The sequence below is a fragment of the Sarcophilus harrisii genome, chromosome 1 (assembly GCF_902635505.1).
Source record: "Sarcophilus harrisii chromosome 1, mSarHar1.11, whole genome shotgun sequence".
NCBI classification, from domain to species: domain Eukaryota; kingdom Metazoa; phylum Chordata; class Mammalia; order Dasyuromorphia; family Dasyuridae; genus Sarcophilus; species Sarcophilus harrisii.
In genome coordinates, this window is record NC_045426.1 from 324,459,322 (window position 1) to 324,486,712 (window position 27,391).

The 27,391-nt window shown below is 35.8% G+C and overlaps 1 protein-coding gene across 5 annotated transcripts in view; it reads right to left on the minus strand.

The window, feature by feature from the left end:
* Positions 1 to 672: 672 nt before the first annotated feature.
* TLE4 (TLE family member 4, transcriptional corepressor) overlaps positions 673 to 27,391 on the minus strand; it is a 159,394-nt gene continuing 132,675 nt past the window's right edge. For 3 of the 5 annotated variants that reach the window (XM_031945496.1, XM_031945494.1, XM_031945497.1), the window contains exons 9-20: positions 22,468 to 22,587; positions 21,776 to 21,829; positions 20,822 to 20,974; positions 19,433 to 19,565; positions 17,502 to 17,695; positions 17,091 to 17,167; positions 8,311 to 8,560; positions 6,707 to 6,954; positions 4,664 to 4,811; positions 4,021 to 4,171; positions 3,618 to 3,694; positions 673 to 2,699 (exon numbers count right to left, since the gene is read on the minus strand). In XM_031945496.1, coding sequence (XP_031801356.1) covers positions 2,592 to 2,699; positions 3,618 to 3,694; positions 4,021 to 4,171; positions 4,664 to 4,811; positions 6,707 to 6,954; positions 8,311 to 8,560; positions 17,091 to 17,167; positions 17,502 to 17,695; positions 19,433 to 19,565; positions 20,822 to 20,974; positions 21,776 to 21,829; positions 22,468 to 22,587 — 1,713 coding nt within the window. In that variant the 3' untranslated portion in view covers positions 673 to 2,591. The remainder of the gene's footprint in view (positions 2,700 to 3,617; positions 3,695 to 4,020; positions 4,172 to 4,663; positions 4,812 to 6,706; positions 6,955 to 8,310; positions 8,561 to 17,090; positions 17,168 to 17,501; positions 17,696 to 19,432; positions 19,566 to 20,821; positions 20,975 to 21,775; positions 21,830 to 22,467; positions 22,588 to 27,391) is intronic. The other 2 variants (XR_004230794.1, XM_031945498.1) reach the window with 2 other exon arrangements.

The following is a 27,391-nucleotide window of genomic DNA, read 5'->3' on the forward strand; positions in this document are numbered from 1 at the left end:
TTGGGGACAGAGATGATTTTACTTTATGTATACCAGCACCTAAATCAGTACCTGGCACAGACTAAGTATTTAATAATCTGTTTGCTGATTGATGTTCCCTATGCTGAAACTATGCTCAAGGAAAAGGAGTCAGAGTTTCTAGAAAACCCAAGCCTTATGATATGGGTATTATTCTCAAAGGAGTGGAAACCTGTTGACAAGAAAATGCATCGCATTATTGTGTTTCTGAGAGCGATGATCATTAGGATATTTTTTAAAACTGACATTTCCATGGTGTTTTAAATTAGTTTTCATTGTTTTTTACATAAATTCTCAGACTAACCTGGTGAACTAGCTAACTGGAGGTTTGTTTTTGTTCTTTTGAAAAGACCTGTGACTTTATGAGTATAGGAAATTCCTAATGAGGAAAACCTTTGAACACACATCAGCAACCTTCTCTAAACTTAAAAGTTGGGTGGGAGATGGGAGAGCTTAAAGGAAATGCCTGGTGTCTGAAACTGGGTCTTTCTGTGAGGCTGGCTCTCCATCCATGAGTACCTCTTTTTAGAGGTGCTATTGTTCCTATTTTCCAGATGAAGAAACAGTGACTCAGATATTGCATGACTTGCCTGGAGTTGTATAGCTAAAACACTATTAGATATTTTGTAGTGGAGCTTTTAATAAATCTAAAGATGCTCAATAAATGTTTATTTGTGAGGATAGTTGAAAACAGTTCTTTTACTCCTTAATGATAATTAAGAAATTAAAAACTGTGCTGCTTTTGCTTGATTGTAGCCAATCACCTAGTGCCCAACAGAAGCCTTAACTTTAGACAGCAGCTGTACAACTTTCAAAAGTAAAAATGTTAAAATACAAGTACCTTCCCTCATATTCCCTCCCTCGCAACCCAAGAAAGGAATTTAGAAAAATAAACATCCTAGAAGTTATTTATGTTTAATGCTTAAAAGTTTGAATGCACAAACAATATTCTACCATTATAGAAGTACTGGTGGTCAATACAATGCATTAGAACTATGTACAATGCACAGTTTAGTATCAAAATCTTTCTACACTGTAGAGTATTACGAAACTGTCAATGACATCAAACACAATGCACTTAAGACACCATTTTTTTTTCTGCTACCACATTTGGAACTTCAATGAATAGTCCATTTCAATTTGCAGCATCAACCCATTTCTAGTATGAAATTAAGTAATTTTCTACCTATACGATAAAGTTTATCTACACGGTTCTTTTGATTTTGATCCATAGCAGCAAAGGCACTGTACATCAGCAGATCCACAGACTTAAAAGATTTATAAAGCATTCAAACAAATAATAATAATAATAATAATTAATAATAATTAAAAAAAAAAAGGAGTCACAGATCATGGTTTAACAGCAACAACAACAACAACATAAAAAGATAACGTCTCTGGTATGATGGCACAACACAGCCTTGTGTCTACTCCAGGGACATCCAACTAAGACATGGAAAGAACCGATGGCCAAAAGAGCAAGTCCTCATCTCAAGTGAAAGCCCATTCTTCCTGTTCTTCGGGAGGAGGGCTTCTTGCAAATCCTTCTTCCTCTGCTGTCCTCTCTTTGTCAAAGGCTTGGCTTACACAGTGGTAGGAATTCCTTTCCTACAGCTGTGCACCTGTGCAGTTCCCAACCAACATGCGAAATGTTTTCCATAATCTCTTGTAACCACAAAATTGCCCAAAGATGTACATTTCCCCTTTTCAAAGAAATGTGGCAAAAATATCCAGGAGGGATTAAGTTGTCTCTTTGAGGCCAATTTACTGTTCATCTTTCTATAATAAAAAATAAAAAAATAAAAAATAAAAAAATAAAAATAAAGTTATATAGTGACCACTTGCCTGGTCAATAAAACTAATAAAAGTAAAATTCTAAAAATAGCAACCAATTATGAAGTGGTTCCTAAAATTTTAGATATTTAAGAGGGTAGCGTTCTTTGAATATATTTAATTGAGATAGCTAGAAGCTAAACTTTCCAAATTAACCAAAATGGACATGGTCAGAAAGTTCTCTTTATTTAGTCAGATTTCCAAAATTTGCTTAAAAAAAAAAAAAAAAACAAACAAACAATAAGAAGCATATTGCCTCCTGTTGATAATAAACATTCAATGTCTTTGTATAGCTACCAGTTTAAGCTTACAATAATTTCTAAATGGTCATTTTAAACGTTCTTTTGCCCTCCCCTGCCAAAACAAAAAAAGGGATATTCAAAGTACAACGCACCTTTATTACCAAGGCGGGAGCAGACAGCTTTATTTAGTCAGTTCATTGTTAGAAAGCCTTCTTTAAACAAAATAAATATATTACAGATATAATACATAATTAAAGATTCAGTTCACTGTTAAGTATGCTTATTCCGAGTTCTTCCAAGTAGATATTTCAAGATTTGGTATCACAGGTTCTTAATGAGCATTCACAATTCAATAGCAAGGAGGAAGTGGGAGGAGGGGAGGGAATCAACTCCACAACTGTGAGGGACATTTTAAATCCTTGGCTTGGGAAGAAAAAAAAAAAGGATTATACAGCAAAGTGCTACAAGGAGGAGTCCTTTTTGCATTAAGATTTGTCCTCAATAAATAACTTCATAGACTGTTGCCTTCTTGTCCCCAGAGCCAGTGACAATATACTTATCATCCACAGAAATGTCACAACTAAGCACCGATGAGGATTCTTTGGACTAGAAAAGAAACATAAAAAGAAACTTAAGTACAAGAAAAAAATGAAGTCATAAGCTTTAAAATGAGTAAAAGTAATACATTATCAACTCTCATTTTAAAGGACAACTAAAAATTATAATGAATAAATGCAATTTTTTTAAACCTCAAAATTTGCTCGCTCTCTCTCTCTCTCACACACACACAAATACACACACACACGCATGCACGCACGCACGCATGTACACCTGACTACTTGAGCCTTCTCTATATTCTACTAAGTTCTGCAGAGTGATTAAGTGATTAAGAGCCAGCCTCAAAGTCAGAATACCCCACGTTTAAATCTTGTCTTCAACTCATGTTTGGATGCATGGAAAAGTGGCTTGGCCATGGTCAGTGCTGTAAGGCGAGGGTCTAAAATTATAAACTGCAGAGAAGACGGTGATCTGTACTGGTAAAGAGAGTTTCTCCATTGTAGAGTTCGCTACATTGGTGACTCATAGTCTAGTCCCTATCTCTAGATTAATTATGATGATGATAATTCCTCAACATAAAGATAGATAATCACCTCCATTTATAGTTTTAAACAGTTGGCTAGAGTACTGTGAGATTAAATGACTTGCCCAGCATCATGGTCAAAGAGGATATGGATATTTCAGCAATTAAAAAGTAAATATTTAATAAGCACCTTCTATAATATGCACAGCATAAAACAAATATAATCGTACCATTGTAACTCTTTACACCAATTACTAATGTTTTAAAAGTGGAACAACATCATGCTAACTTCACATAGTAGTTGGACTAGATGACTTTTAAAGACAATCTGAAAAATTAATGAACTTAGTGATTAATTGAAAAACCAAATTAGATATTATTGTCATGCAATTCCAACCCTAATGTGCTTTAAAAAACTGTAGGTGTGAAACATCATGAAATACCTGGAATATACTGGCCCCATAAGGGGTTCTCCATGCATTGAGCAGATTATCCTTTCCAGTGCTTACAAACCATTTTCCTACAATCAGATCATTTAAAACATCGGAGTTAATGCCTCAGAATCAAAATTAAAGTTCCCCAAAAAAGATCAGAAAAATTCAGTCACAAAGCAATAAGGATATTTCAAAAAGTCATCTAATTTAAAAGTAACTAAATAAAAATTATTTTAACCTCAAACAGAAAACTCATAAAATTAAAACCAGAGAGGTGTAAATATAGTCAAATTCAATAAGTGAACCTATCTCATTCAAAGGTTAAGCTTCAAAAAAGTGAACAAAGAAATACCCCACCCCCACCTCCCCATAAGGCCAGAAAAGAAATGACAAATTATGCAAGTCTGCTTACCACAGTGAGCAAACTTAAGTGACAACACGCAGCTCTCGTGAAGATGTAACTGGTATTTGTCCGGTTTGGTAACATGTAGCACCTCGACATTACTGTTCTCCATGCCAACTGCAAGCCACTCTCCAGTAGGACAATATCCCAGAGAGAAGATCTAATATTAAAATAGTACATAGAATAAAGAAAAATAAGGGGACTGATTTTAATTTTAACCTAAAAAGATAAGTCAATTTCTTCCAAGTAAACCACTCCAATTATGAGAAAAATCAAGATTAAGTAAATAAGAAAGAGAAAAAAAATCCCAAAATGAGTATGTGTTTGGAACATCATCTTTACAATGTAGTCCATCAGTCTAGTTTATTTATCTGATAGAAAAAATTATGCAGTAATGTTCTTCAAAAACGACAACTACCAAAAGCTGCCTAATACTTTTGGTTAAGAACTTTTAATATGTCTTGAATGAGTAAATTTAACTTTTTAAAAGTGAGCCCCTATTAGTAACTAGTTAATTTGCAATATCAAATTAACAAACCATGCACAATGAATGATAACTCTGGAACTCATCTTAATTTCTGCCTTTCAAATTTTCACACAATTTATAGAAAAATCACCATTTCTAAAATATCAAAGGCTTTGAAGACAGCACCTGTGATGTGAAGTCATGCTGCTGTAACTGCCGCCCTTCTCTTAGGTCCCAGGACCTGACTGTATTGTCCAAACCTCCCGTCCAGAGCTTAGTGCCATCATTTGAAATGTCAATACAGCTGGCTCCATCTGTGTGGCCCTGGAATTGCCTGAAAATGTCAAAAAGAGGGGGTAGGAAGAAAGTCTTTGACAATGAGGCAGTTGTAAGATGAACTCAATGTAGTATTTTATTTCTGTATAAAAGCCCTGTCAAAAACTAGCTTTCCTTCCTTAGACATAGTTAAGTATTAATACTTAATAATAATTATATATTTTAGGAACATAGTGAGTTTGCTCCAAACTTCAATAAATGGCAAAGAATAGGTGTTGAATTTCCTATTTCACTTGGTTATTTTCCAAGACCTAGGTGGCTTTTGAAATCAACTAACAAAGAGAAAATTATCTTTAAATGGAACAAAAAACAAAAGAAAACTCACATCTACATTCAGATGATCTGTACAAATATTAAAACACAATAAACCCTATTCTCTCCTCATAACTTGGCACAAGTGGGTGTGAGAGGGGATGCAAGGCTAATTTTCCCCTCCAGAAATGGACAGTCTGCCAAGGAAAGATACTGTGCTCTCTGTTGTCTAATTGTGTAACTCTGAAAAAACACAAAAGTTGGTGGTATAAGAATTAGGCAGAGAAATTCTGATTTACCCAGAAAAGTCATGCCCATTTAAAGTGAGCACAGGCCATCATTCCTGGCAACAGCCAGCACAAAGCATGCTAAAGCCTGACCCATTATTCTCTTTCGCCTTCCTTCCAATAGGCAAAGTACAGAGAATACCAGAAGAAGAAGAACAGTGGCAGTTAGTTCAACTGAACAGCTACCCTGAATGCAATGCTCCAAGGGAAAATGAAAAGTAATACCATGTGCTTGTAATTATTTTGCTATCGTTCACAACATTGCATATCATACTGGTTCCAAATAAACTCCTCAAGGCCACTTCCAAAGGCTTCCACTCAGACCTTTTATCTGAGTTCATAACAATAATTGTTCCCCTTGTCACCCATCTTTCCTTTCACCATCACTCTTACCCTCCTTTCTCTACTTAGCTGCTGAACTTCTGCTTGAACCTTTCAGATCTTGACTCAGTTAACACAACATTAGGTCATGCCATTCAACATACATCTTTGGGCCTCAAGTTTTCTCATCTAGAAAAACTAGGAAGCTAAATTAAATGATCTGCAAGATGTCCTCTGCCTCTAAATTTAGGAACCTATTCTTCATTTATTTTAAAGTTGTAATTGGAGATAGGTGATGTTCCTTCCCCTCCACTGCTAACTCCACTAGATCAGAAGCTATTTCATGGCACGATCAAAACAAGTCAAATGAAACACAACGTCACCCAGCTAAGTGCCATATATCATTAAATAGATGGGGATGATAGTCATGGTGATATTAGTTCCCATCAGTTAATAAAGGATCATGCCCCAGAAATTAATCTAAGACATTATCTGAAGCCAGGTACTTCTGAGTCCAAGTCCAACCCAAGTCGTGAGAAACTTATTAAAGTATTAGTATCAATGTGATTTCAATTTTCATTATATGGTTTGTAAAGCACAAAGAGTTGATAGAATCAGATGCTTCTTTTCTTCTGGCTTGTTAATGTTAACACTTGAATCCACTTTAAATTGAAGGGGAGGGATAGCATGGTAGAAAAAGGAAATACACTTGATTTGGAGATCTGGAATCAAGTTCCTGTCTTGCCATTTCCTAGCTCAGTGATCTTGGACAAGTCACTCACTCTCAGTTTTTGCATATGCAAAATGCAGAAAACAATACTTATAACTTCTTACCCTCACAGGGTCATTATGAGAAAAAGAGTTTTATAAACTAAAGTATTCTGTAAATAGGACATTGCTATAATAACCATTATTCATCCATTTATACACACACACACACACACACACACACACACAACATTAAAAAAGAATGGTGGACCAAAGTGGCTAAATGACCTCTTGCCTTACTGGTAATCAGATCCCACTGACCTACCTGACCAGTGTCTGGTTGTGCAGATCCCACACTGCGATGTTCCCGTCGCTGCAGCAGGAGAAGCAGACCTTGGAATCAGGGCTGATTGCCAGGGCATAGCAGGCAGGAGCCGAGGATGTCAGCTCAGCTTTGATACGTGGGGTCGGAGCTGCCAGGTCCCAAATGGATAATGTACTAGCTTCCCCTCCAACAATCAGGGTGCGGCCGTCAGGGAGCAATCTGCAGGAACGGATGTAGTTATCTCTGTTCTGTGGAGACAGAAACCATCAAGAGATTACTCATGAGGAAAGGAAAACAGCATTAACATGAGAGCAGAGATCCATAAAAGTATTGTATTCCCTCCTGATTTTAATGAGCCATTTATACTTATGACAATGATAAAGTGGATTAATGCCAGAAAATTACATGACATTAGGGAAGTACTTAAACTTGATCTACAGAATTTAGTACTGAGAGATATTTAATCTTAATTAGCATCAAAAAGCCAAGATCTAGACTAAACCCTGAACAATTAAAAGCTTTACATATTCAACAACTAACAAACTCATGTAAGTTTTCATGCATACTAACATGTACATGTACAGACATATACATATGTTTTAAAAAAGTGAAAAGAGAAAAATCATATTCTATCATATCTGCATTTAAATTTTTTTTTTCTGATTTCTTTCAGAAAAGTATCTGAAAAGTCATCAAAAGTATCAGAGGTTACAGATATTTGGAAATTTTCATTTCCAAAGAACTGATACCTGCCTAAATATGCTGTACTAGTTTTGATTAAGCAGTATTTATATCAATGGAGGTAAGACCTTATCAAAGACTGCTAAGACAGGAGGGAAAGCTTCCCTAGGAACAATGTATGCTTGTTGAAGGGGAAAAAAAAAATAAAACTCACTCCCAAATAACTTTAGGGCAAGTTTCAATCAAATGTCAATGAGAGAAAAACTAATGGGATTTCAATTATGAGTTAAAACTTATTGTCAAATGGAAAGACTAGAATACAGAGCCACTGTACCAAGGTGATGGATGGGCTTAGTGTTTCAAAGCATTCCCTCTCCGGCCCCTCCTCCCCTCCCAATCTGGATATTTGAAACATTACTTCAGTTTGTTTAACCCTCCTCTATTTAACCTTGTCTCTAAAATGAAAGGGTGCAAGGGGTTTAGATTTCTGAGTTCATATTTGCATATAGTTGTGGATACATTTGCATATGTATATGCACACGTGTGCATATACACACACAGAACTGGTGGAACTATGCAAATGCATGGAACATAAACAAAGTGAAGGAACTTTTTGCCAAAAAAAGGTAAAAACAAAGCCAATATTTAGTTTTTCCAGTTCTAGAACAGTAAAAATTAAGGAACAATAATGACTCCAAACTCACTGTAGTTTACTTGGATGACCATCATGTTACTTCAATTATACATAAAATTTATTCAACTCAAATCACTTCTTTAAGCTCAATTATTGCTTTTTAAAAATATTTTCCCCCAATTATAAGATGATTTTTTTAACATTCACTAATTTTGGGGGGGGCGGAGGAGGGGGCAGGGCAGTCATTTATTTTCAAAGGTATTAGTTTTATGCATCATTAATTGCTTACAAGACAATCCAGCTGAGAGACTGGACTCTTATTTCCTGGGTGGCTGATGTCCCAGACTTTGACGCATCCCTTCCCCCCAGTGTACACGTGTCTTGTGGGGTTGCTGATAGTAACTGCACACACTACTTCTCCATGATTAAGAGTGTTGATCTGACGAGCATGTCGAGGAATTCCGGGTCCAATGAGAGCATCAGGCGGAAAAGGTACAGGCTGCATCTGACCATCTGCACTAACATGAAAGGAGTATGCGCTAAAGAAGAGTGGAAATGGAAAAAAAAAATTACTGAACTGTTTGTTCCCTGTGCTGAATTAAAATGAGAAATGAGATGTTCAGCATCATCTACAAACCAGAGAGCTGTGTGTGATTCAGAGCCCAAATGCTCAGATTTTTCTGTTAATATTTCATCATACCAATCATATGTATTTCCAAGCAACTGGCAATTAAAGAATTATAGGCATAAAATGACTAGATATTAAAGAATTAAGATTCTTTAAAATCCCTGGTAAAATAAGTAAAAAATGGGACTCCCCCACCCCATTCTGACCTGACATGACAATCACAAATCCCAGTAATATCAAATGGAATCTGAGATCTCAGAAAAAATGCACTCACTGCATAACTGCCAGGAAGGCCCACCTATGAATAACCTATCAACAGCTTCATCTCAAATTCATTTCCAGGGAAAACCCTCAGGTTGGGAAAGTGTTTGGCTCTAATATGTGACTTAACATAGAGCATCTCCTGCAATAGAATCTGTATCTATTTTTAGGTTGCTAAAGGCAGAGACAAGCATCAGCAAAGCAAAGGTAGTAGGAAAAATGACTGTGACTAATTTCACATTCCTGGAGGGCAGAAGGAAAACTCAAAGGGCAAGTAAACAAATGATTGGGGGAAAGTGGGGGAAGATTGAAGCAAGATGGTTGAAAAGAGTTTGGGAATGAAGCCACGCTGGGTAGGTCAATCAATGGAGTGCACTTTGTTTATAAAGCTGTTAAACCCTTGTTGGATGAAAGGCTCAATGATCCAGAATATCAGAGAATATGGCCATCTATTATCAACTAGTTGATGATGGAAAGTACCCTCCCTGCTTCCCCTGTGGGCTCAAGTCCATTGGTAATTTTAGCTTATTTAAGGTATAACCCTATTGGTTAAGGTTAAGATTTAGACTGTTCTTTAACATTAATGTCGTTTATGCTATTCACAAATCATAGACTCTTAATTTGTGTTTAAAAAGGCAACTCTTAATTCTTCCAGGACTTCATTCTGTGTGCTCTCAGGATGGATCTCTTACTTCTCTTTTCCTTATTATGTCTTGTCTTGAAGGTACATTCCCCGTTCTTATTAGTGTGAGGATTTGAGGCAAGTACTCTGTGGACTGTTACCCTTGGGCCTGTGCCAGAGTCAGTGGGAGAAGGAATTTTCTCTACTCTCCCCATTAGTCAAAGCATCCAATAATATACCCAGGGGGAGACACTATTTCCAGCAAGAAGCATTTTGGAAGGTCAAATAGTTTAAGGAGGAACAAAAACGTACACACTTTCCAAACGGACAGACACAAAAAGGCAGTTAAGATTCAAAGCAGGAAGTAGCTTCAAAGAGCAAAAACTCTGGCAGCAGAGAAAAGAGCTAATTACGAAATCAAGAAAGAATTAGCTCTGGTAGTTAAGACTCAATCTTTGAAAAGCAAAAGATCCAGGAAGAACAGGTGAATGATCCTTCCTCGATGAGGGACAGTGTGGAAATTCATTTCACGTTATTACTTTACTGAGAAAATTGGGATCATTTTCTGTGAGCTCTCCCTTCTCCCCTTTTCAATATCTCAAAATCCATAATATCATCCCTCATTCTGTCTTCCTTTCCTCAGTCTCTGATAAAGAAATGATCCATTTCTGAACAAATGACAATAAATATTCTCCAATATGTACGCCTTTATCCCCTTTCTTCTAACTTCCTCAGCAAATTGAAAACTAAAGGAAAATCAAATTATACCTTTTCCCTTTGGAAAACTTTCCATCTACAGATTTTCCCCTAAGGCCTGCAAAAATGTCCCACTTTCCCCAACTTGGAGGAAAAAAACCTTAAAAATCCCTACTACTCTCCTCTCATTCAGTTCTCAAATCTCTACAATGTGGCTTCATTCAAATGAAATTTCTTTCTCCAATGCTACCAATGGATCTCTTAACTTCAAAATTAAATGGATTTTTTTTTTCAATGGCCAGTCTTATTGACCTCTTTCCAATACTTGACAAAGTTGAAGAATATCCAGAGTATATTCCTGGATACTTATAACTCTTTCTTTAGAAAAGAAATTTGTTTCTGTCACTTTTCCTCTTAGTTGTCCTCTTCCCTGTATGAGCTTTTAATCAGTCTCCTCTTGCTGGATCATAATCAATATTCAAAGAGATGCTTATTCCTTGTAACTTCTACATCTATTACAAAAGTCCTTAAGCTGAGGTCTGTAAATTTTAAAAATATGTATTTTAATAACTCTTTCAAAATATTTAGCTTACTTACATTCCTATGTATTTTATGCATTTAAAACATCTTAAAAAGGGGTCCTTTGGCTCTGCCAGACTGCCCAAAGAGTCTATACAAGGGGTCTTCAAACTACGGCCCATGGGCCAGATGCGGCAGCTGAGGATGTTTATCCTCCTCACCCAGGGCTATGAAGTTTATTTAAAAGCCCACTATAGTCCGGCCCTCTAACAGTCTGAGGGACAGTGAACTGGCCCCCTATTTAAAAAGTTTGAGGACCCCTGGTCTATACAATGTCTCTCACAGCTGATCACTTCTCTCTGTACTCACATGGTTATCATTCTGGATTAAGCCTCCATCAGCCCCTAATACTTCCTACTGGTGTCCAACTGTTTCTCTTCTTCAAACCCTATTCCAAAGAGCTGTCAAAGCCATTTTCATATTGTATGTGACACTCCCACTCAAACTACAATAGTTATCTACTGACTCTAGGTTCAAACAGAAACCTGCTGGTTTGCCCTTTAAAGTCATTTATCACTTGGCTTCAATTTACCTTTCCAATTTTATTATACATCATCCCCTTACCACACTCTGTGGTCTAGCCAAACCTGGCTTTTTCTTGTTCTTCACATACTCTCAACTCTGATCTCTGGGCTTGTCACTAACTGTCACCTATACAGGGAGGGCACTTGTTCTTCCTCTCACCCTCCAAGAACCCTTTGTTTCCTTCAAAAAACAAAGGACACCCCCTGTGCCACTTACTCCCACAGGGAGTATGAAATATTTCCTGATCCCTTACCTCTTAACAGCTAGTGTCACTCCATAAGTTTACCTTGGATATTTTTAACTACATACATGTTATATCTTAGAGTAGCAAGGAATAACATTTTTGTGTCTATTCCAAGAACCTAACCCGGAATATAGTAGACTCTTAACAAGTGGCTTTTGATTGATGTATCCATATTTAAATTTCACATTATTTAGGTTAGACTACTTAATCTAATCATTTCATATTACAGACAAGAGAACTGAGGTCCATGGTGGTTAAGTGAATTAGCCAAGAGCATAAAGATAAACAGAGGAAGGATTAAAATCCAGATCTCTAGAGTCTGAAATGTCCAACAACAAGCAGAAATTAACTAGTTTCTGTGTCATTTACTAAATAAGAGGTTACATACAGAAAAGTCTTTCTTCAAAAAGATAAACTTTAGGCTAAGTTTTAAAAAAACAGGGGAGGAAAAGTTTAGGATGCATTTATTTAATTTTTAATAAGTATTTATTTGAACAGATTTACACATCTCTCATCTACTAAAACATTACCTTGATATTTGAGCAGTTAAATAATTGTGGATAAAATATCTGTTAAATATAGTATGTATGTGACCCAATAAATCTAGCAATCAATTTCAGGATTCATCTTATCTTATAACCAAATCATACCCCATTTTCTACTTACTTGCCAGGCTTAATAACATAAAATCCTGACAGCTTCAAGCATACTTAAGGATTACTAAAGACTATTTATATTTTAAACATTAATAAAATGAATTTTATGTAGCATGTAGTAGGAGTAGGAGTAGAAATAAGAGGAGGATGACAACAACGACGGCTATTTAACATTTATGAAGCCCTCTAAGGAATACAAAATATTTTATATAATTATTTCACTTGTTACTTTTAACAATGCTATGAGGTAGGTGCTATTCTTATACACATTTGACATATGGAGAAACAATGTCTGAGGTGGAAGTTGAATACAGGTCTTCCTGATTTCCAGACTATGGACACTGAATCTCTAATGTACTTTGAGGTAAGCCAACCTTTCTGAGAAATCACAGAAACTGATGGATGTGAGAAACAATAGTCAGTGAATGGAGCCATATAAATTATATATATATATAATGTATGTATATATATATATGTATATACGTATATAAATGTATGTATATACGTATACAATGTATGTATATATATGTGTATATACGTATATAAAAACCAGAACTAAATTGGGGTGAGCTATAGGGACAACTTGAAAAAAGGGGAGGACAAGAACTGTATATGATAAGAAGCAAATGTGAGCTGTACTCTGTATGTATAGACAATAGAGGATTAGTTCATGAATCCAGATTAGTATCAAAACATATGGAAATTTGGAGATCTTAAAATCACCTAATGTGTCTGCTTGACTTCAGACATACAATGACTAGTTTTTGTTTCTGATGAAGGTTAATATACACTTCTTTCCCTGCTGTTAAGAAGTATAGTGAATTGTATGAGTGGAAAGCCACACTCACTTGTTAATTAGTCACTGTGTTAGATGATTTTGCTTAACTTTTTAAAAATGGTCAGATGCTCTATGTTTTTGGAATACTCATGTGATAAAGACTTTATCTGGGAGTGAATATTGTGTCAAAACAAAATGTCACTAATTTTAATAAAATAATAGTACCCTGTCCATTACAAATCTATTTTGTTTTTCAGTATTCCCCAAAAGGAGATTCTATAACCTTTTAAAATAGCTATGTATGTATGTATGTATGTACGTACGTACGTATGTAACAACCACCCTGGAAAACTTAAAAATCTCTAATTTTATCTTTGAGGATCTTCCTTCTATTCATTAAGAATGAAAACCCTCAACATCTTCACAACTGGCTTAGGCTATACTAACATATTACCTGAATGCTGATGGTAATGAGTATTTCCGAATGCTGGCTCAATCTCAAGGGACAGATAAGCGGAGTTCACTGCCAGGATTATATTCAAAGACAGCCAGAGCAAAACAAAAACAAAAACACCCCAAACCAAACTATAATTGTTAAATAGATTTGATGATCATTAACCATCAACTGTTTTTACTCTATCTTAAGTTTAGTTTTACTTTTTGCCTTAATAGAAATGATTAAGAAACAGTGGAAAGCAGCAGCCCAGAGACAAAAGACATGGCTATCTATATGGATGGAGACTTGTGAGCTGTGATAAAGTCAACTAACTTCTCTATGTCTCAATTTTCTTTTCCTCACAAAATGGATCTAATCTCTTTCCCAGGATTTAAAGTAAGGAAAGAAAGAAATTCTATGTGCCAAAATGGCTAAAGTACTACGAATATGTTACTTTAATATTCTCACCACCTCCTGTATTCTGATCCTGTACATACTCATACTTCAAGGCCATTATTAGAAACAGCCTTTCTTTCCAGTTCTTTGAAATCTTCCTAACTATTCTGACAAATCATCTTAAGTCTTCTCTATTTCTACCCTTAGCTCTCTGTATCCCATTTTAAATTGTGGATCCCCAATTTAGATATGATATTCTTTCTCTATGAAAGTGTCATGGGAGGATTACCTCATATATCCCTATTTGTCCTAAAATCTTGCTTTAAAAAAAAAAAAAATCAAACTTTTTTTACTGTACTATGATTAGCTATCAACTATGACTCCAAGATCTTTATTTGTTATATATTCATTTGTCTTTAGTCACTTTCTACATTAAAATAGTAATTTTTTTTCTCTTTTGGATCAGAACTTGGTCATATCTTAAGTCTTCATAATTTTTTAAATCAAATATGGTAGCACTACTCAGAAATCTTGCCAGTAAAATAGAGGGAAAGTTCATTTTTCTTTTATATACAAATTAAACCATATTGTCATTCCAATTATAAACTGAGTAGAACTTTGCTAATTCTATCAAACAGACAAGCTTCCCCAATGTGGATGATCAAATAAATGCTACTTTTGTTTATTAGTTTGGTACATGTATTTAATTATAATTCCAGATAATATCTGGCAGTTCATTTTATAAAAGTAATTAGGTCAGAGATGGTACAACAATTATACATATAAAGACAGTACTTGGCAGAGGGAGGAGCTTTCTGGTAAGATATGTAAGGTTTATGACTTGGTGAGTTTTATATATACATTTTAACATATTTAATGTAATTTAGGTCATATGATAACAATAAGAGAAAAATATGTTAAGAGTTTCAACATTTACTATTGTCTTATAATCAAGGGAATAAAATTTGTACTCTAAAAAGTCAAATATACTTAAGATAAATATGTGCACGATAGTGTATGGCTAACATGAAAATACTCAATTCAATAAATATTTGTTAAGCATATTCTGTATGCAGAATATAATGTACTACTAGATCCTGGAGAAGATTAAGTTAAGAAAAATGTTCAGTCTTTATGGAGCACAAAAATTGTTAAAAAGGCACAGGCACAGGCACAGGCACAGGCACAGACACAGACACAGACACAGACACAGACACAGACACAGACACAGACACAGACACAATAAAATAAAATAATTCATGTTGAAATTTTAAAAGATTAAAAAACAAAACAAAACAAAACAATGAAGTGCTATGAAAGATTTAGAGAGAAAAGTCATTATCAACAAAGATAATTGAGGACTCCATCAAGGAAGTGGTATTTGAACTAGGTTTTAAAGAATCGGTAGATATTCAAGATTATAAAGATGGGAGAAGCACTAGACATAAATACTAGTGTGACCAAAGCATGGAAAAAGGAATGCCCACGGCATTTTTTTTTTCACTTTCCTTTTATTGGAAGAGATGTTAGAGGAAAGAATGTGAAGAAGAAATAAATCTGTTTATCTAAAATACAGAGCACATGAACAACAGTGATATGAGAAGAAGTTGGAAATGTAAGATACCAGACTATGGAAAGCTTTGAAAGTCATTCAAAGGAATCTGAAATTAGGAAATAGGAAGCTGCTATAGGTCTGTAGGGCACAGAAATGACATGGCCACACATTACGTAGAAATAATAGTGTCTTGTACAGTGATGACAACAGGATGACAATGAAAGGATCAGACATAAAAGATTTTTAAGAGGCATATTTCTGGAATATGGTAAGTAACTAGAAAAGAGAGGATATGTTAGGATGATTCCAAGTAAAAACACCAAAGTTTTGAACTTGATGGTCCAGGTCAAATGCTAGCCATGATAAAAATAGCAAAATCAGAAGGAAGCATGGATTTGGGGTAAGGGATGGGAAGGTTAGAGACAATAAGATTGGTTTTATTTGAACAGAGTTTGAAATGCTAATAGGAAAAATAGACTTGTCCTAAAAGCCAATGAGAGGTCCAGAATCAGAAAAGGGCTAGAGGCAGACTTTAGGAGTCATCTAAACAGAGATGATGGTGGCTAAAATGGATCCACCAAAAAGTCTGGAACCAAAATTACCCAACCCTATTCAACTATGAACCATGACACCTTATAGCAATGGATAATATGAAGAAAATAAATAGGGAAGATGTTGGAATCATATTTTTAAATATCTAAGGAAGGTCAGAGATGTAGTATAGAGTAGATTCTATTAGAAAGAACATCAATAGTATTTTTTTTTTTACTTAAATTGCAGAATCTTTGAGGCCTGAGACATGTTTCATATTTATCCTCACATTTCCCTTAGTGTCAAACATAATGCTTTGCACACAATAAGCAAATTAAAAAATGTGAAACATAAATAATAGCAATATCTACTTATATAAAGTGCTTTGTGGACCTCTCAAGGGCTGTATTATCATTAACTGTGAAAGAAGGGGTTCATGCCTATTGAATATCTAGGGCAGTCTAGTCAAAGAGTAGGCAAAGAATATTGAGATCAGGAAGAAGCAATAAAGCACACTATAATGAAATGAAGGGTGTAGACTGCATGTAGAGTAGTGGAAAATGAGGGCTAGCACCATGGCCTGAACTATGTTTAGCCTTTTATAATTCAGGAGGGTCAGGAAAAAAAAAAATGACTCCTAAGTGTCAAGTTGATAGTCATAGAGGTCCTGAGAGCTCATTACTATATTTGGTCAATTACATTGGGAAGAGATGGAAATAGAATGTTTGAGTTTCAAAGCTGACCAAACATTTCAGTACGCTTTTTTCAACACATTCAAGCTATGAGAACTAAGTATGTTGGCAAGATAGAACTGGACTTTTGTGAACAAAGGGACTACCTTTAAGCCAGCAACCGGAGTGGAGAAGACATGATTGTTAGAACTCCCTTTGCAATTTGCATTTTGATACTGGAAGCTCAAGATTTCAAATTGAAAATACAAAACCTTGCCTCATTACATCCTTCCTGTACTTGGAGAAAATGAGAAATGCCATAGGAATGAAATTCAAGTCCTATAAGTCCTGTAAGTCCTACCAATTATTCCCTAAATCAGAAGGAGCTGTTATGATGTGGTAACACTCAGTGGCTAAAAGTAGAACTAAACAACAAAGAAAAACAACTTCAGCAAGTAATTAGTTTAATGCAATGGCAGAGCAACACTCACGGTTTTCCTCCAGGGATGCCAGTCAGGTTTGGTGGGATTGCCGGCACACGCATGTGATGGTGTGGATCAAAACCAACCTACAGTTTTCCCGAAGCAGAAGAATAAAAACAAACATAAGGCATGTGGACACTGTTTATTGAGCTTGATATGGTGAGGCTTATTCTGGATTTGATTTTCAAACTGGAAAGGAAGTATACCCCTTCACATATATGTTTTGCCAAAAAAAAAAAAAAAAAAAAAAAAAACTTCCTTTATTTGTAATTGCATTTTGTGAAGATACACAAGTCCCTTTATTAATCCTCCTAATGCTGCATAAACTTTTCACACCACCTCATCCAGGAGAGACAATGTGAGGATTCTCTATATACTATCATAACTTAGTCCTAGAGATCAAAAGCCCCAGGAACATACCACTGGAGATCTTCCATAGGCGGCGGCGGCAGCTGCAGCAGCTGCTGCTGCACTCATCTGAGGAGAGATGTTATGTAGACCAGCATAAGCAGCTCCTGGACTGGTCAGCTCCCCATTCATCCCAGCATGTGGAACAATGCCAAATGGTGCTGGATAAGGACATGGGACTGCCATGGGAGTTCTCAGGCCTGAAGCTAGAGGAAAAGAAGGAAAAAAGAGAAACCAAAACAGACATAAGACTGTCTTCTCAAACAGCATCACAAAGACACTAATAATAATAACAATATCCATGCTAGAAACTAGGCATTGATCCATACTTAACGCCATACACCAAGATAAGGTCAAAATGGGTTCATGACCTAGGCATAAAGAATGAAATTATTAATAAATTAGAGGAACATAGGATAGTTTACCTCTCAGACCTGTGGAAGGGAAGGTCTTATGACCAAAGCAGAACTAGAGATCATTACTGATCACAAAATAGAAAATTTCGATTATACTAAACTGAAAAGTTTTGTACAAACAAAACTAATGCAGACAAGATTAGAAGGGAAGCAATAAACTGGGAAAATATTTTTACAGTCAAAGGTTCTGATAAAGGCCTCATTTCCAAAATATATAGAGAATTAACTCTAATTTATAAAAAATCAAGCCATTCTCCAATTGAAAAATGGTCAAAGGATATGAACAGACAATTCTCAGATGAAGAAATTGAAACTATTTCTAGTCATATGAAAAGATGCTCCAAGTCATTATTAATCAGAGAAATGCAAATTAAGACAACTCTAAGATACTACTACACACCTGTCAGATTGGCTAAGATGACAGGAAAAATAATGATGATTGTTGAGGGGATGCGGAAAACTGGGACATTGATGCATTGTTGGTGGAGTTGTGAACTAATCCAACCATTTTGGAGAGTAGTTTGAACTATGCTCAAAAAGTTATCAAACTGTGCATACCCTTTGATCCAGCAGTGTTACTACTGGGATTATATCCCAAAGAGATTATAAAGAAGGGAAAGGGACCTGTATGTGCACGAATGTTTGTGGCAGCCCTTTTGTAGTGGCTAGAAACTGAAACTGAATGGATGTCCATCAGTTGGAGAATGGCTGAATAAATTGTGGTATATGAAAATTATGGAATATTACTGTTCTGTAAGAAATGACCAACAGGATGATTTCAGAAAGGCCTGAGAGACTTACACGAACTGATGCTGAGTGAAATGAGCAGGACCAGGAGATCATTATATACTTCAACAAAATACTAGATGATGACCAGTTCTGATGGATCAGGCCATCCTCAGCAACGAGATCAACCAAATCATTTCTAATGGAGCAGTAATGAACTGAACTAGCTATGCCCAGAAAAAGAACTCTGGGAGATGACTAAAACCATTACATTAAATTCTAATCCCTATATTTATGCACACATGCATTTTGATTTCCTTCACAAGCTAATTGTACAATAATTCAGAGTCTGATTCTTTTTGTACAGCAAAATAATGTTTTGGTCATGTATACTTATTGTGTATCTAAGTTATATTTTAATATATTTAACATCTACTGGTCATCCTGCCATCTAGGGGAGGGGGTGGGGGGAGGTAAGAGGTGAAAAATTGGAACAAGAAGTTTGGCAATTGTTAATGCTGTAAAGTTACCCATGTATAAATCCTGTAAATAAAAGGCTATTAAAAAAAAAAAAAAACAATATCCATGCTAGAAACTAATTTGTTTTAATGCTTTGAAAAGGCACTCAATGCTTCAATAAGTTCCATTCAAATTGTTTAATAACAATCGCTTCTGTCTAGCAAAATATCACCTACAACTTCATCAATACTCTTAAGAAGAAAGTTGCAAGACAAAAGACAAATATATTCAGAAAGTAGACACTAGGTAATTCAAAGTTTTTTCTTGATTTTGTGTACAAACCTAATGGGTCAACACCTGGTGGTTTTCCAGGCACAGGCCTTAATCCTGGAGTGGAATTACTGCCTGGGGTCGGAGCATCAGTTCGTGGTGTAGGAGTGTTGGATTTTGAAACAGGAGTAGTAGATTTTTCATTCTAGCAGAGACAAAAATCAAAGGCATTTAAAATCCTTCTAAAACTACCTATGAAGATTTAGAATTACTGTATTAATGAACATAGTATAGAACAATCAAAATTATATTGGATTAAAAAAAAAAAAACATGCCTTGCTCATTTAAAAAAAAGTCTCTCAAGGCAAAGGAATCAGCATGTAGGAAAGGATGGAAGGGGATGACTGAAAGGCTAGAATTAGCAGCAGGACAGAATCATTCCTATCTAGGCACACGTCTGAATCGGGTAGTGGCTGACTGTGACTCAAAAATCATTGCTACCTGACTGTGACTGGCTCCTTGCTGGTGGCTTATGTTTAAAGAGTAAGTGGTTTAAGCCTGGCTCCCGGTGGATATACCCAAGTCATAATAGGCTTCCTGGTTAGCAGATTTCATTAGAAAGGGACCAAGGCTATATAGTCATAAAGATTCAGTCCCGAGGAGCTTCCATTAAAACAGGGTTACAACACAAGGGCAGAGCAATGATGGATTAAAGGGGGGGAAGGGAGGAGGAAACTCCTGATACTCCAGTACCAGATATATTCTCCAATTTGTACACAAATACAGGGACTTTCATTTCTCTCTTAAGAGTTATCTTATAAGAAAATGTATCTTAAATTTTCTTCAAGGGTAAGTTCTAGAGACTTTTAATTGGTCATGGTATATGTTATTAGCTGAAACCACAAAGAAAGAGAAGGCAAAAAGGGGAATGATTCTGACTTCTAGCAGCTTTTTTTGCATTGTGATTTGTAGTAGGAGTCAAAGTAGACTCTTTTAAGTGACATTACTTTTTAGATAGGAAGTGAAAATTATTGCAGTTGAATATGGCTTTGTAATTCAAACAAAGCTAGCAACAAAATCACATCCAAGCTGAAAAGTGAATTTACCATAAACCACAAGCACAAAAATCTCTCTGGAACACCAGGGTATACTTATTCATCTTCAGAACAGCACATTTCTCTCCATTTCCCCATTTCTCTATTCCTATCCTTGCAAAAAAGATACATGACAGAAATATATACCTTATCTGCAGGTGAAAAAATCCTCCCCCTTCCAAAAAGACCCTGGTCTTAGTCTTATCAACCATCTATTGGATGGGAACAAAAGGAGTTTTCAGTAGGCAGCAGGCCATACTCCTTTCCTGAATACCATGCTGGGGAAAAGGGTAAGGAAGAATGAACCCAACCATCTTGAAATAAGTCATCCTAGAAAAAGATAGTTTAACAAAAACGTGCTGCTTACAAGGCTAAGTTCTTTGGATTTTGAGGAAGGAGTACTGCTGGAAGATGCAATAGAGGCTGGACTAATTGGGGCATCTTTCTTGAGCAGACGGGTCTTGTCCAGGCCATTCTCTCTTGGAGAATGTGCTGGGCTCCCTCGAGGGGAAGAGGGATCCTACAAATAAACAACATGGACATTAATGCAGCACCTGAAGTCACAAAACTACAAGTCCAGGGAGATGGGGGGGGGGGGAAGGAAGGGAAGAGATAAAAGTGTTTATCTGAGAGAATTTAATAGGTTATGTACAAAATATTCCCAGTCCATTCAAATGCTCAAATAAAAGATTCTAGACTTGCACCAAAAGGAAACTATGATAGTTCTTTAAAAACAAAAATCAACCCAAATTCTATGATCCTATTAATAGTTCTGTAAGACGACCATAAGCTACGTGTTTTACTCAAGACAATTCACATCAAAGAGAAAAAAATAAGCTGAAGTGCTCTTGACAGGTAACAACCATAAATCCTCTATTGAAGTCCTACTCTTTGACACCACAGCCCGGAGGTGAGCTTGGTGTTTGGTTCTTGGCACTGTAGCTTTACAGTACAAGTTCTGACAAGTCCTTCCCAGGCTGGAAACTTCTCAAAATGTACTGGCAACAGAGTGCTATATCTGTCAACAGAGAGCCTGCCTGGCTGAGTCTGGAATAGCTCATCACTAAGAGGCCAGTTATCAGGTGATGACTTGGGGGCTGGGAGGGACAGGCTCAGTCATTCCGCTATCTCCCGAGGCAGGAAGGGGTTGTGATCTACATTGTTTAAGGGAGCTTCCACACAGCCCCCTGAAAGGTAAGAATTATGTTAAAAAGGGCCCGAAGGTAAAAACAATTGGGTCCCAGCTTGTCCCATTATTTCATGAGAACATCTGGCATACAACAGAAAACAAGAATTCTTGCCATCAGAAAAGTACACATACCTCATTGGAAACATCAACCACCAAGTTGTCATCACTCTTCTCACCATCACTGTCCTGCATTGACAATGGGAAGATTTGTTGTTGTTGTTGTTTTCAGAAGAGAAATATATTTTTAGACAGTTAAGCTAAATAAAACCCCTTCCAAGCACTATACCCCACAGAGGTGAGGTAAAGCTTACTGAGGCATTGAATAGTTCTTGGAAAATCTGAATTATTCTCAAAGATAGCCTCATTTACATTTTACTGAATATCTAAAATCCAGCCTGGCTACCTATAGCCATCACTTACTGCAATACTGTTAGCTTCCCTTGCCATTTGTAGCTGGGCACAAAAACTCATAAATTGCTAATATTTCTAGTATGGAAAAAAAGAAAACCTGGCTTATTTAGATCATCTAAAAAGACTTACACTGTTTACCCAAATCGGTAGCAGCAATAACAAAACAAAACCCAAATACCCAATAAACAAAAGAAACAAAAAAAAAAACAAAAAATCACTTGCCACTTCAAAAAAGTAGGAATTTAGATATGGTACTAAAAACTATAGCAAGTACTTAGCAGTTCATTTTTTGAAAAAAAGTCTTATTGTTCCCTAAATCCTAGTTTTAGGCAGAAATGGCTAAAGGAAAAGTGGCTATTATTATATAGCACTGAAAAATAAGACTAGCATCAACTATGATACTATGAGCTTACATAACGAGTTGTTATTTCCTTTTCTTCAGTTTTCTGTTTTTTGCTGTCTGATGAATAGTCTGTTGAGTTTCTGTGCTTCTCTGCAGTTCTGAAACTGGCAGATGGGGACACTGAAGAACTCTGAAATTAGAAAGGTGAAAAGGGTATATAGTTACTATGTATTTAATACCACTATTTTTCTATTCAATGGAGAGTTTAAGTTCCTTTTTTAATTTTAGAATAAATTATTAGGAGAAGAAGTAGAAGAAAGGGGAGAAGAGAAGAAGAAATCTGAAGAGCAGAGAAAGAGAAGGGAAAGCAGAAGAAAGAGTGGGAGGAGAAAAAGGAAAGGAAGAAGGAGAAAAGAAGCAAAAGAAGGGTACAGGAAATAGAAGGGGAGGGAGAGAGAGAATGACAACAGAGTAAATCACCCCACAAAATATAATCTAATCAAAGAATGTTTTAAAAAATATTTTAATGATATAGTTTCTTTAACTACAATTACAAGAATGAAGAAAGGGGCAGCTAGGTGGCTCAGTGGATAGAGCACCAGGCCCAAAATCAGGAAGACCTGAGTTCAAATCTGTCCTTAGACACTTAATACTTCCTGGCTGTGTGATCCTGGGCAAGTCACTTAACCCCAATTGTCTCAGGAAAAAAAAAAAAAGAAAAAAAATTGATAATAGCTTTAGTACTACTATAAAAATGCAAATATTTCAAGTGTCTCTAGAAAAAGAACAATGTTTAATAAATTTTTATTTCTAAAAAGTTCATCTTATGACTCAATATAGGATGAGTATTTCTGAGAACTGGCTGGGAACTATCTTTAGGAAGGCAATTGGGGTAATTGATTAGGACCCAGTAGATTGAGAAGATTCCTCTCCTCCTCCCCACTCCCTCCAAAAAGAGATCACATCAGTTGAGACCTTCATGTACTATCCCTTATTGATTCTGAACAAATCACTTAACCTCAGTATTTTAGGCAACTCTCTAGAGGAGGAAGGGACTAAGCATTTCTGTGGTTCCTTCTATGTGTCAGGCACTGTGCTAAGTGCTTTTTATACATACTATCTCATTTCGTCCTAATAACAATCCTGGGTACTATTATACTCCTTATTTTAAGGTTGAGGAAACCAAGGCAAACAGGTGAAGTGACATTCCCTGTGTCTCATAGCTATCAGTGTTGCAACTCAGGTCTTCCTGATTCCAGGGCCATTAGCTGCCATAAAACCTGCACTAGTGGTGGGAATTAGCAGCCAAATCAAAGGTATACTACTCTCCATCCCTATCCCTATTTTTAAAAAAATATATTTTCTCTTTAAACCTTCAAGGTGTTTGTCTAGGAAGGAACACCTTAATACAACTAGATTTTTTTCTGCACAAGTGGATGGTGGTGAGGGCAACAAAGAAACCAACTTTCAAGTGGGAAAGAGAAAGGGAACTGCTACTACTAAGTGACCAGGAGGAAAAGGTCAGATTCTTCTTAGAAATAACTAAATTCTTCATCCTGGGGCTTCAAAAGGTTCCAGGGAATATACCCTGTCAGAGCTAGTGTATATGTTTTACTAACCCAGAAGTTGTTACTTGGTAGATGTGTGTGTGTGTGTGTGTGTGTGTGTGTGTACAGAATATTCTCTAAGGAGATGATTTTAATTTGGGCATTAATAGTTAAGGTAAATTGAGTTTACCTTTTGTTGGAATTAACTGAAATTTTATGTATGGAGACATTCTACATGAACATATATTTAAGTATAAAACATATTCCAACAGCATAATTCTCAGCAACATTATTGCTAAGAGGGGGACTTCAGAGATTTTAGTGGGAATGCTTGTGTTTTGTATTCCAGTAAATTCATTAGAAAACATTCCAAGGTTAACTACTTATATAGTTAAACCTGGCTAAAAATGGAAACTTGAAAATAAATACCAATCCATGCAAATTTAAGTTGCTAACACTGAGAGAATGAACAAAGCCTCATTTCCGCCCTCAAATTATTAAAAAAAAATGTCTAATTTCCATATAGTGGTTTGATTCACAAGAGCCAAGTGACTACAATGAGAGCCAGGTGACTAGAGCAGGACAAGACCTTGGAGAGATCTTCTAATTCAGCCCTCTCATTTTACAGATATGGAAACTGAGACTAAGAGAGAGGGGCAGTAGCCTGGCTCAAGGTCAAACTGGCTTCATGGCAGTCAGACTCAGACATAGGCTTCAGGATTCCCAGCTCAGAGTATTTTCCACTACACTACATTGGATTTACATGTGAAATAAAGACATTCCTGCCATGGAGAATAGCCTTAATATATCAGAACAACTACCCACAAGGAGAAAAAATGAAACAAACCAACTGTGACTACTTCCAAAACCTCAGCATTCTAAGCCTTATTATTTTCTGCAGAGTCTGTATTACACATAAGTGGACTAAGGAACTGCCTATAAGAAATGATTTGAAGGACACTAAGAAGCTTGCCCTCTTCATCCTGTTTTTCTAAATAACATCTTCATGATGTGGGCACAACAGTGATTGAAATTCTGTTCAAGATTCAATCTTTTAAGTTTAAACTCTGTCCCCTCCTTTTGCTTGTTTTTAAGTTTACAACAACAACATTTTGAAAGATAAATAAATGTGAAAAACTTAAGAATTCTGATCAATGCAATAACCAATAGTTGGTTAGAAACCGGATAAGGTCCAAGATAAAGAATATTCCCAACCTCCTAACAAAGAAGTGATAAACTCTAGATCCTGAATGAGACAAGAAAAACACATTTCTGGATGTGGTCAATATAAGAATTTGTTTTACTTCACTGTACATATTTGTTACAAGGGTTTTTTTGGGTTTTTTTTGTTTTTTGATTGGGGGATGGTTATGAAAAATAAAGGCTGATAATTTAAAAAAAATTTTAAAGAGATTTCCCTCTTTCATAAAGAAAGCACATTCTCTAAACACTTTGTAGTTTATATTAAAAGACTAAAAAGGCAGCAACGAAGTATCAGACACTTCAGTGAGGAAGGAGTTTTTAAAAGGCAGAAAAGATATCACTACTTCTGCCTCTAGGGCAAGGCCTAACTGATTTTTTAGAATACATTCTCTCTTCTTCTTCTCTCTCTCTGTCTCCCCTCCTTCCTCACTTCCTTCCCTCCCTCCTCTATCTATCAAAAAAAAAAAAAAAAAAAAAAAAAATTGACATACTCTTCAGCATTCACTTCTAATGCCAAATCAAGAACAACTTCACATTCTACCCCTACAACTTCTCTATTCTTGTCTTGGTGTTCACCTCCAACTATATAGTTTTCAAAGAAATAGGAAGAAGTAAATGCAAACATAATGCAGAGTTGGGATGGATGCCTTTGATATATTATGTAAGAAATTAAAGGAAGTAAAAATATTTCTAAGTAATGATGAAATAGCACCTAAAATAAAGAGACTAAATGGTGGTATTTATTGAAACTTCAGCATTTACTTCCATTTTTTAATGCATGTGACACTCTGGAGTTTCATTTTTCTCTATCTAGTTAGTTTTGGTGGTAGAGATACTTTATTCTTGGATTTTACGGCTTAATAAAGTGACATATTAGAGGTCCCCAGTAGAATGATAAAGTAATTAATTATCAATAGAATTTAAAGGATGATCTCCACAATGGGTACCGGGGCAATGTGCAATGCTTAATAACATAATTGCTTTTGAGTCAAATTAGACTTGGCACAGACTCACATCACAAATCTTACAAATCCTACATTTTGCAAGTGAAAGGACACTTCGATCTTTTCTGAAGTGTATTAATAGTAATAATTTTTTTAAAAAACCACAGATTAAAACAAACAGGTTTTTATCAGGGAAAAAAAAATATCTTTTGAAACATTTCTCTCCTTTCCCCCAAGTTCTACTCTTAAGATTCCCCCCTCCTTACACAATAAATAAGGAACTTACTGTAGTTGGACTCTACAAAGACTTAAGAATAATAAATGGGCACCTTTTCCCAGTCAAGTTTTATCAAGAAACTTGAAGTTTTTTTTTTTTTTAATAAGGCAGACTTATAACAAGCAGTAACCTACATAATTAGTATGAACAAACTCAGAGTATAGAAATGGCCAGTGAAAAAGGTATATTATCATGCTGTGTGTTTAGGGAAAAAAAAAAAATAGAGTATCTCTACCATAGAAGTAGAAAGACAAGTAGCTAATATATTTTTAACAAAAGATAAAACTATAAAATTGGAAGGGAAATCCTTAAGAATGATCACAATGTTTAGTTATAGTATGAAACTCAATTGCTTTGGAAATTCAATGAATGAATCAAGTGAAAAAGCATTAATTGCTTACTATGTACAGCTCAATATAATAAGCACTGAGGATATAACAGAAACAAGAGAATCTTTGCTGTCAAGGAGCAAATGCATAAAAAGAGATTTCAGTTATAAGACAGAGATGCCATGGACTCCTTAGGGTGCAATGGAAAAGCAGATGGTAGTGCATCTTCTGTAACATTATTTCAATGCTAAAAGTATATCCCTTTGTAATGCTGAACCACTTGATGGTGCCAAAGACTTTGGTGGTAAGAATTTTCTTTCTGAAATCCTTCAGCAGCTGTAGTTCTGGGCTATCATCCATTCAAGTCCAAGGGGAGGTTGTGTTCAAGGTAGTAGTGGCGGTTAGACCTGTCTGGTACATATCACCTCCTACACAGAGTTCCCCTAGAGAGGTTTTTCTCTTCATGAAACAGCAGATTCTCTAGATGAACAAAGCTTAGATTTTAGGGAGAAAACTGAAATGCAATTGACCTGATCAAAATTTTTCTGAAGCTTTTGACTATACTGACAAATGATGGAAAATACTCATAGGCTAAAATGGAGGACTCATTTTGACTAACTATAGTAAATTTACCAATCATGTGGCCCTTAAAGATGAAATTCTCTTTTTAAGCATTTTATTTTATATAGTAGCC